This window comes from Sinocyclocheilus grahami, unplaced genomic scaffold (assembly GCF_001515645.1).
Source record: "Sinocyclocheilus grahami isolate Dianchi unplaced genomic scaffold, SAMN03320097.WGS_v1.1 scaffold644.1, whole genome shotgun sequence".
In the NCBI taxonomy this organism is placed as follows: domain Eukaryota; kingdom Metazoa; phylum Chordata; class Actinopteri; order Cypriniformes; family Cyprinidae; genus Sinocyclocheilus; species Sinocyclocheilus grahami.
This window is the reverse complement of record NW_015505823.1, coordinates 580,101-591,621: the sequence shown is the minus strand read 5'-3', so window position 1 is coordinate 591,621 and position 11,521 is coordinate 580,101. Positions and strand designations below refer to the sequence as shown.

The window sequence follows — 11,521 nt, the reverse complement described above, 5'->3', positions numbered from 1 at the left end:
CAAATTGGAAACAATAGTATGTATGTGGCAGCAATGCACCACCGTTTCATGTTGACTTTAACACCAGGAGGACTGTCCCTTCAATGAATGTAAGCAAATTGCAAATACAATTCTGTTAAAAACATTATATTTACCATTTGTTCAACCCACAGATAAACAGCTGATCTGAATTTGAAGGCTGGACATTGTGGGTTTGATTATTAAAGGACTGGTTCACTCAAAAGTTGTCATCATTTACTCACCCTCATGTTATTTTCTTTGTTTTTCTGTGGAAAAAAAGTTCAACGGAATGTGGAAGCTAATTTTTAAGGTTCATAAAAAGGTGATTTATAGCACAAAAGAAAAAAGTTATAAAAGTATTAGTAAAGTCCACAGAAAATGTTCACGAGTGAGTAAACGGTGACAGAGTTGGGGTGAATTATTATTTTATGTCCCTGCTTACTTCTGCAGTTTACTTGTTTTGCCATTATATATTTCTATCAAATATATCGACTTGAACATGGTGTGCTGAGATCCATATTTTTGTCATTTTGCCATTTCATATCTACGGAAATAAACTGAATATATGAAATGACAAACATCAGCATGAAGCTTTAACTAAAATATTACTCAGAAGTCAGATATGATGGAGGACAGAGGAAGGTTTGACCCGTCTCAGTACCTGTAGGGCGTCAGATAATGCTGAGCGCTGAATAATTCAGACCATGAAGAGCTGCCATCAGAAGAGTTAAAATAACAGATCTACTCCAGATCTCCTCAATTCAGCACCTCCTTTCCAATTCCCAGCATCTTTAACAATAAACGCAGACATGGGACAGTGTCAAGGTTACTCAACTAAATCTAAACTTAAACCATAAAAAAAAAACATTTTTGTTACTTGAAATAAAACAAACATTAACTGAAATAAAGTAAAACAAAAAACAAACTTTTAGTTTAAGTCGAAGTATTAAAATAAATAACTCAAATTAAAACTGAAATAAAAAATAAATCAAAAAAGTAATAAAAATTTAAATAAAATAAAAATGAAAAAATAAAAATGAATCCAAAATACTAATAAAAAACTATGATATAAAACTATAAAATTAATAAAATGACAAACACACAATAAAATTATTATTATTTTTTTTTTAGAAATTATTCAAAATTAATTTTTGTTTAGTTTAAGTAAAAAAAAATAAAAACTGAGCTATAAATTAATAAAATAAAAACAAATTAAAAGCTACAAATATTACAAATTAACAAAACCTCATCTAAAATGAAAATGGAAAAAACTTTATAAAAATAAAAATGACTCCAAAACAACAATGAAAATGTAAATAAATAAAAAAATTAATAAAATGACAAAAACAATAAAATTAATCAAATGCAAACAAACAAAATATAATTTAAAAAACAAATTCAAGATGAGAACATTTTGTCTAGTTTAAGCACTAAAATAACTCAAATTAAAATTAAACCAAAAACAAATAAAAATGACTAAAACTAAAATTTAAATGAGAACTGTAAATACTACAACAGTATCTCAATTATACTGAAATAACACTGGTCAGTGTACAAAGAGCATAATAGTTTAAACACCCCATGACAACTTAGTCTATTCAAAAATGTTAAAGGGGTCATGAACGGAGATATCAGAATTCCCTTGATCCTTTGATATTTAAGAGGTCATTGTGCTATAAAAACATCCTGTAAGTTTGAGAACTCAGCTTATAGAACAGCTTATATTAAAACCAATCTACCAAAACGACAGCTTGTGGAATGTTCTACTCTGTGATGTAACAGTGTGGCTAAACCCCGCCTCCGCAGAACAAGATCTACGCCTGCTTCGATTTATGCAAGAGCAGCAAACTCAGGTCTACGCAGAAACCAAACCATAAACTTTATTTGATTAACTTTATTTTTAATGAAGGTCCAGTCAGAACTTGGTCCTTTGTTCACTTCATTGTACCGCGGATTTGTTTACAAACGTACCAACATACAGTTAGCCAATCATAGCAGTGGGCGTTTACTTCAGAGTCTACAATCAGCCACGCCCCTTCAAACAGAGCGTTCTGATGAGGGGGTCAGAAACAGGACAGAAATAGCTTATTACTTCTAAATTGCGATGCTTTTTGATGTAAAAATCTTAACATTGTAAGTGGACCTCAGAGAACAGGGTCCACTTATAAATTTGTTTCTTTCTGGAAAATTAACCAAAGATGATACGGACTCATCCTGAAATACACAAATATTCATCCAATCAAACGCTCTCTAGAATGAGATAGTCCCTCCCTCTGCATAAGTAGCAATTCATGCTGCATGGAAGAGATTTTCAATTATAATTTTTTTTTAAAAAAGGCCCAGTTTTAATAATAATTAAAAAAAATAAAAATAAAAAATCAAAGAAATCCACTTTAAACTTTCACATTGCATCACATTCTCTGTGATTTTCAGTTTCTCTGGGTCACACAGAGTTTAAAAGTAAGAGTTTGGGTTTAAATTGCATCATTATTATTGTGGAATGATTTCAAAAATGTCTGGCATCTCATGAGTCAAAGCTAACCTGGTCTTCTGGTAAAATCATCAGGTACTGTATCAAAAACTGCTCCATTTCAGACCTGAGGAGAAGTTTGAAAGAATCGACTAGTGATGCATAACAGAGTCAGCACAGGCCTGTTTCCTCCAGAAGGATCTATCCCATTCATTTTTATTTATCATATTTTTTAATAAAGAATTCAAAGCCATGAACCAAACCAACCAGCGTCAGATGAACCACATTACAAACCTGATTTAAAGCAAAAAAGTGCATGAAAAAATGACAAAAGGTAAAAGACTGCTTTTTAAATGTTTTTTTAAATAAATTATTAAACTACAAATCCCTTGATGCACTGCAAATTAAATTTCTATAGCATTTTATACAATACAAATTCATGTTTTTACTGGAAAAAACAACTCTCTCATATATATATATACTGTATATAGGCCTACACATACAGCAACACACACACACACACACACACACATATATATATATATTGCTTTTTTAAATTACAAGCAGATATTAGTAAATGTCAAGGTTATCATACTAAAACTTAACTTTTTTGCTACTTGAAATAAAATAAACATGAACTGATTCATTTCATTTAGTTTAACTTGATGTAAAATAACTAACACTGAAATAAAATTGACACAGAATCTAAAATATAGAGATATATTTTTAAAAAACTACAAAAATGCAATTAAATTAATTTAAAACAATGTATAATGGAAACTGAAAATATATTTTGTAAAACGTTTGTTTCATTGGAGGTACATTATTATCATTTACTTCTAATTTAGGTTTGCACTTCTTGAATATATTTCATATTTTTATATATTTATTTAAAAGAAAAGTGTATATGTATGTGTATATGCTTAAAGTGAATGCAGCTGCCAAACTTTTTTTCAGAATTTTCATTTTTGTGTGAACTAACCCTTTATGTCTCAACAGGTGAAAGTAGGCTACATTCCCAATACATTAGCAATACATTTAACTTGAGGATTAGCTTACCTGTCGGGAAGAAACTCCACAAGTTCGTCGTATCGATTGAAACCCAAACACTCCATCAATATTCCTCCATCTTGTAAAAACACTGCCAATATATTAACCCTTGTTTTACCCCGCTGTCTGTCTCTGTGTACTTTGGCAAGTCTTCTAATTTGGGCTGCACTTCTATAACGGAATCTGAATGTGTTTTTCACAGTTAAACATCCAGTAGCCACGCCCCCAAAAGAGATTTTGAACTAGCATAACAAAAATGTTTCTGGAGAAATTGCCTAATCGAGCTTTAACTTCACATTTCCTGTGTGAGTGAATAAAATCAATTCATTATGCTGCGATCAGTGCTGAGGATGTTTTACACGGTGACCTTTTGTTTAACAACCATCACGCTTTTCCTATCAGTCAATTACTGACTGCAGAATCACTTTAAAAAGGTGAACCATTGATTACTGCAATACTGCATGACTCTATTAAAGCAGACAATTACTCACATAATGAGTGCATGTGAGAGGAGTACACATTAAATTATTTTATTTGATTGCATTGTGACAATCGTCATGAAAATGAAGCACATTTGCCTCACAAATTCATTAACATAATACATCTCATTGTCATTATGTAAGAGGTCTCTATTGGAAGAGGATAAAAGCATTTGCTAAATGCATAAATGTAAAAAAAGAATTCCATTTCTATTTAATACATTTAAAATAAAATTCGTTTTTTTGAAAATGGTTGTATTGTAAATTATTGTATTAAAATAATAATAAATAAATAAATAAATTCACTCTGGACATGATGGTCAAATTTGGTATTTCATTAAATATAAATACAAAATCTTAATGGTTTTAAAATAATTAGTAAATAATAAATATATATATAAATGTAATGCAAATGTATTACACTAATGAAAAATCACTGTTAGGATTAATGGGAATAACACACACACACACACAAACTCTGGATGTGACAGCAATGAAAATCATAGATTTACATTAAAAATAAAAAATCTTAACGACTCTATAGAAACTATCACCACATAATAATGGTTCTAAAAAAATGAATAAAAATATGTAATGCAAATGTATTACAGTAAAAAAAAAAGACCAATTAAAATAATTGGAATTACAAAAAACAAACAAAAAATTATTTTGTATTACAAATAAACTTGAATGAATCTAAAAAAAAACTATCACCACATAGTAAATAAAAATATATTACTTTATTATTTTTTCTTTTGATTTTGTTGTGAAATGCGACCCGGTGGTTCACCTCATCACTGTTCTCAAACATCAGCATTATCATTCGGTCTCATTTATTTGGAGCCTACACGTCGCGTATCTTCATAACAGTTGTTTGAAGCAGGTTTATGGGAGCCTGCAGCTCGAGCTGCTCGACCCGGGAGACAGTGACGTGAAACTGCAGCGTGTGCACTTTCAGAGACCCGGAGGAGGATTGAGACGCTCACATGCTCTCAGCAAACTGAGATCATCAGCCCCCAAAGACACGCCACAATTGATCAAACCCTCAACGGCTGGCTGGCATGAGAACCCAGGGTTTCTGAGCATGGATTATGATGCATGTCCGACTCATTTCCGCAAATCAGTTCTTTCAAACTGTTTGTTTCAATGAACTGGTCTGAAAAGTCGTCGGAACCGCATGTTCTAAAAATAATAATGCTAAATGTAGACACATATACTGTAATTCACATCCTGATCCAGGGATCCTGGATTACAATAATAAAAAAATTACAACTGGGAATAATTGGAATTTTAAAAACGCTCTTGATATGTGACAGTAATGAAAATCTTTTTTTTTTTTCATAAAAAAAATCTCAGTGGTTCTAAAAAAATTATATAATAAACAAATAAAATAAATATAAATGTATTTTAACTGTATTACAATAATGAAAATCACCACTGGGAATAATAGGAATTACCAAAAAAAAAAAATATATATCTTGATGAGAATCATATTCATAGTTTTTGCACTAAAATGAAAAATAAAGGTTCTTAAAAAATATTAGTATCTAATAAACAGATATATAAATGTAATGTAAATGTACTGCATTAATAATAATAAAAAAATCACCACTGAAAAAAAATGACAAAAATATATATATTTTAAATATATTTATATCAAATATATTTCAATATTTTAGTAAAAATTTGTGTAATAAACAAACATATAAATGTAATATAGATGTATTAAAAGTACTGAAAATCACCATTGGAAATAAAAGTAAATACTAAAAAACAATAATAAGACTAAATAAATAAATCCTGGATATCCAGGAGGATGTTAAATTAATTTTGTAGTACAGTAGGTTATTTTATCTCTAATGTGCTCAAAATGTGATTTTCCCCCCAGGACTAAATGGAACTGTAATCAAGTTTTATTTTGTTTGATGATCTTTTATTTGAGTTTCTGTATAAAGTACACGGACATTTATTTTCCTTTAGAAAATCCAACAAATACAGACTGTGCGACATTCAAGTAATCAAGCTCGAGCAACATAATCATGCAAAGTACAAACAAACCTGATTTAGTGAAGCACTAGAACTTTTTTGGAGATTTGCGTTTCGTAATAGACACAAGGAATGGCACCTAACGCAGAGTTGCATGAGCTGTGGATGGACGCAGGTGTTGAAGACAACCGCTTTACATCATGTCCAGCTGCATCAAAAAACATCAGTCAGCTTCACATGTTGCCAAAAGTAAAGGTCTGAAATCTCTACTAAAGTATAGATGATTTAATATACTTACAGATCAGAATTACACTCACAATATAATAAATGATGTGCTTGTCATTGAAACAACCAAACAAGCATGAAACACTCACCAGATCATCCACATCTCCAGTGTCCTCCTGCACTGGAGCCGCCTGCACTTCCTCTTTCTGCTCAAACGCCAAGAACTAAACCAGCAAACACAGGGTTAAACGACCATAATAACGCACAGACTTTACCAACAATCTCAACATGTAAAACGGATGTCAATAATGTGCTCAAAATGTGATTTTCCCCCCAGGACTAAATGGAACTGTAATCAAGTTTTATTTTGTTTGATGATCTTTTATTTGAGTTTCTGTATAAAGTACACGGACATTTATTTTCCTTTAGAAAATCCAACAAATACAGACTGTGCGACATTCAAGTAATCAAGCTCGAGCAACATAATCATGCAAAGTACAAACGAACCTGATTTAGTGAAGCACTAGAACTTTTTTGGAGATTTGCGTTTCGTTAATAGACACAAGGAATGGCACCTAACGCAGAGTTGCATGAGCTGTGGATGGACGCAGGTGTTGAAGACAACCGCTTTACATCATGTCCAGCTGCATCGAAAAACATCAGTCAGCTTCACATGTTGCCAAAAGTAAAGGTCTGAAATCTCTACTAAAGTATAGATGATTTAATATACTTACAGATCAGAATTACACTCACAAATATAATAAATAATGTGCTTGTCATTGAAACAACCAAACAAGCATGAAACACTCACCAGATCATCCACATCTCCAGTGTCCTCCTGCACTGGAGCCGCCTGCACTTCCTCTTTCTGCTCAAACGCCAAGAACTAAACCAGCAAACACAGGGTTAAACGACCATAATAACGCACAGACTTTACCAACAATCTCAACATGTAAAACGGATGTCAAATCAAACACTAAAATAAAAAAAAATGAGATTGGCAATGCATTTACTCTCAGGCCATCCAAGATTAGGATGAGTTTGTTTCTTCATCAGATTTGTAGAAATGTAGCATTGCATCAGTGTCTCAGCAATGGATGCTCTGCAGTGAATGGGTGCCGTCAGAATGAGAGTCCAAACAGCTGATAAAAATATCACAATAATCCACAAGTAATCCACACCACTCCAGTCCATCAGTTAACATCTTGAGAAGTGAAAAGATGTGTTTGTGAGAAAGTTCATAATCCATAATAACGCTTCCTCCAGTGAAAAAGTGCTTCTCCTGTCGTCTCTCACATCAAAATCCAGCCACATATTTGTTTAGAGCGGTTTTGGACTGTGCAAATTTCTCTTCTAAATCAGACGAGACAACTTTCTCACTGGAGGAAGAGTTATGGATTATGGACTCTCATTTTGGTCAGAAGTTTGAAGTTACAAATGCCTTAATGATGGATTTGTTTCAGCTTTTGTCTTCTCCAGATGTTAACTGATGGACTGCAGTGGTGTGGATTACTGTGATGTTTTTATCAGCTGTTTGGACTCTCATTCTGACGGCACCCATTCACTGCAGAGCATCCACTGGTGAGCAAGTGATGAATGCTACATTTCTCCAAATCTGATGAAGAAACAAACTCAAAATATGCATCTTGGATGACCTGAGGACATTCAAAGGACTATTCCTTTAATTAAAATAAAAATATTTCAAATGAACTTCTTAAAACTTGTAAGCTGTAAGCTATAAGTACCTGGTTTGCATCTTGTTTGGAAAAGGTGCTTCCGTCCACTTCATCTTTGCTAATGAGCGTCAGAGCATCTGAAAACAAAAGCGCATGTTGAAGGCATGAAGTCTTCAGCTCAACATGAGCAGGAGGCCTGTTCTTTACCTTGGATGAGCAGATCCCAGAACTCCTGAAGATTCCTGTCAGGAACGCTCCTCTTCAGGGACTGCATGTAGCTGTTGAACAGCTCTGCGTTTCCGCTCTGATGGAGTACATTGTGGGCAGGTGCAGTAAGAAGTGCGTAAGCAAATGCATCAATTCTCTGAGCTCATACTCATGGTCATTAAAAATCAACACTAAAAAAAACTGTCACATGCAGGCCCCGTTTACACCTGTCTCAGGTGATCAGATTATAAGTGGGCAGGTGTAAAAGGGGTCCAAAAATTTCAATGAAAAAAAAGAAACTGTATATATGCCCAATCTGTATTTGACTATAATACAGCTTTCAAGCATTTAAGCAGAAACGGAATAGTGAAATGTTTTCATGATCATTAGTAACCACTGCAGTCATTAACTAAAATTAACGTTTCTTCAATTTATATGTAAACTTAAAACGTACAAAATTTAATAAAAATTAAAAACTTAATTAAGCTGAAGTACTAAAATTAAAATAAATAATGTATATATATATATTATATACATTAATATTTATATTTAATATATAATTAACATAAATATAACTAACATTTCTATAATTTAAATACTTAAAACTTACTAAATTAAATTAAAAATGTTAAACTAAAATAATCTGAAATACTAAAATTAATATACAAATCTAAAATAAATTAATTAATTAAAGCTACATAAAACAGTTGTGCTACCCATATTTTTGTGGAAACCGAGATACATTTGATTTTTCAGTATTCTTTGATGAATAGAAAGTTAAAAAAAACAGCATTTATTTGAAATAGAAATCTTTTGTAATATTATCAATATCTTTACTGTCACTTTTGATCAATTTAATGTAGTCTTGCTGAATAATTGTCTTAATTTCATTCGAAATGACCCCTAACCTTTGAACAATAGTGTATATAAATATAAACTTCTGATATTTAGTCATTTTAATCTGAGAAATGTAGATTACTGAACAGATTTCAGACATGAGAGTCTCACCGATGTGATGTTTCCTTTCGCAATCTCGGCCAGGTTAAACTCCGTCTCTTCATCCACTTTGACTTTCTTCGCATCTGGTTCATCAGCACTGAAGACGACACACATACAAACTACTTTCAGATTAATGACATCAATGAAACTGAAAACACTCACAGTGGGCGGTGCTTACATATTTTTTTACACGCCCCTCTGGAATACTTCATTCAGATTGGTCAAACACAAAATAAACCCCTCCCACATGGGTTTGCATTACTGTGCGTTTCTTCAGGTTTAAAACTTTTTTTTAAGACCAAAAAGAAAATTTAAGAAATAAATTGAAGGGGACAAAGAAATTACAAAATTAAGTGAGTTTATCTTTAAAACAAGTATCTGCCAATATGGTCAGAAAAAAGAAAAAAAACGAATTCAGAGGGGAAAAAAAGTAGATTTTTCTGACTCCACTGGCAGATTTTTGTCCGTTTTAAGCATAAATACACTTAATTTTGCTAGATTGCTCAGAAAACAAGACTTCATATCTTCATTTTGCATTTCAAGTAATGTATCTTGATTTAAGGATGTTTAGATATTTTTACTGAAAAACAACAAAAATACAGAGCTAGATACTCATTTTTTGCAATTCATGCAACATTTAATTCCATGACTTTATCAATTTAAGACTTTCTGTTCTGACTTAAATTCCCCCTGTAGTGAAAATCAAGTTTTTTATGTTGTTTATTTGTCTATGTGGTGTTTTTAATATGCTTTTAGACAAACCATGTGCCAACACCATTGCTGAGTATTTTCTCAGTATTTTCCTTAAAACTGTAGCTTCCCAATGGCAGTCCCAGAAATGCAGTTTGAAACAGCCCTTGGTTTGCTACGTCACAATCCAATAACCAATCACGTCAAGGGATAGATTCCCATGTCTAGCATGTAAAATATACCAATACCAGCACAAAACCAAAAATACATTAGAGAAAAATCCCCATGAAGCCGTGGTTTAATGTGAATTTAGAACCGCTAACTTGCATTATAACCCGCGGCAGCAGTGTAAAAGTAGCCTCTCCCACAGCTGCGTCTGCACTTCATACGCGTATGCTCACGGGCACGAATTAACAATCACAAACGGCTGCATTCGAGTCTTTAAGGCATTTTAGGACACAACATCGTCAAGTAAGTAACTTTAACAAATGTTACAGTATTCACTGTAGCTGTCCGCTAGTAAAAACATAATTTTATCAGTCATTATCCTTGTATGCCATTGTTTTGCGTTTACTACAGTTCAGTGGATCAGGAGGCGCTGGCTGGTGTGACTGAGTGGAGGCGGGACTAATTTGCATATTCATAGATCCGCCTATAGTAAATGAGCCAAGGGTGTAGAGTAGGCCTGGGCGATAAAATGGTATCGATATTTACCGACGGTACACCTTCTTCGATATCGATAGAAAAATTGTTCGATATAGCGCACGATATAGGCACATGCTATGAGTGACGCAGACAGCACACACAAACACGAACACATGCTGAAATGAAGTGCTGTGCCTGCCTGTGATGAGGAGATTGTGAATAAAGAATGAATATTAGTCAAATTTAAAATAAACATTTGCATTTGAATGTTAGGAGTGCGTCAGGGAGCGTCATCAGTGGCGCGCGAGATGCGGTGATAATGATGTAACTGACGTTGTTGTATTTTAATGTTTTGTTAGTCTAGCCCACGAGGAGACAATTAGACCTATTTAATCTGCATATAAAACATTAGAAATTAGGTATTTGTTTCATTTTTATTTTGTTTGATTGCTAAAACAAAAAATATTTATGTCTCAATAAATTGTGTTAATTATAAATACAGTGGTTCAATTAAAAACATTTCTATTGCTTTTTGTTTTAAAAAAGGTTATAAAAATTTTTAATAATTTACGATAAATAATAACGATATGAAACATTATATCATTGATACATTTTTTTAGCTATATCGCCCAGCTCTAGTGTAGAGTTACATTCAAGCCATTTTAAGGCATGAGAAAATTATTTTCACAAGAAAAAACATTTCAATATGTCATTTTGATGATCAAAGATAAGTTTTAAGGGATAAAATATTTGACCACAGGGGGACTTTAAGGCCTTAATTAGTGGAAGAGCAAATTAGGACCTTTTTAACACCTGCAGAAACCTTAATGAAAAACAGCTGTGCAAATATGTCTACCAGCTGACAGACACGTACATGCTGGAAGTCATGACGCACGTCTCATCGATTTCAATCACAGCTTCAGTGTTGATTTGATCCATTCTCACCTGCTGCCGAACACGTCTGCGCTCGTCTTCTGCTCTTTCTTTTTCACCACCACTTTCAGTGGGAACTTGGTCTTGACGTCCTGCAGAGCGGTCTGGCAGCGGGAAATGTCCTATCCTAACAAACCATACATCAATGGAAAGCTTATTTA

At 32.9% G+C, this 11,521-nt stretch overlaps 1 protein-coding gene and 1 long non-coding RNA gene across 2 annotated transcripts in view; both read right to left on the bottom strand.

Annotated features, from left to right (window-relative positions):
• The window catches only part of LOC107558391 (uncharacterized), a 10,146-nt gene extending 9,413 nt beyond the window's left edge, over nucleotides 1-733 (bottom strand). The window contains exon 1 of the long non-coding RNA XR_001605474.1: nucleotides 662-733. This is a non-coding gene — a long non-coding RNA (uncharacterized lncRNA). The remainder of the gene's footprint in view (nucleotides 1-661) is intronic.
• A 5,852-nt stretch (nucleotides 734-6,585) lies between these two features.
• The window catches only part of xrcc5 (X-ray repair complementing defective repair in Chinese hamster cells 5), a 30,177-nt gene continuing 25,241 nt past the window's right edge, over nucleotides 6,586-11,521 (bottom strand). Inside the window, exons 15-19 of the mRNA XM_016242042.1 lie at nucleotides 9,102-9,189; nucleotides 8,094-8,250; nucleotides 7,956-8,023; nucleotides 7,022-7,096; nucleotides 6,586-6,854 (exon numbers count right to left, since the gene is read on the bottom strand). Of these exons, the coding sequence (XP_016097528.1) occupies nucleotides 6,840-6,854; nucleotides 7,022-7,096; nucleotides 7,956-8,023; nucleotides 8,094-8,250; nucleotides 9,102-9,189 (403 nt within the window). The 3' untranslated portion in view covers nucleotides 6,586-6,839. The remainder of the gene's footprint in view (nucleotides 6,855-7,021; nucleotides 7,097-7,955; nucleotides 8,024-8,093; nucleotides 8,251-9,101; nucleotides 9,190-11,521) is intronic.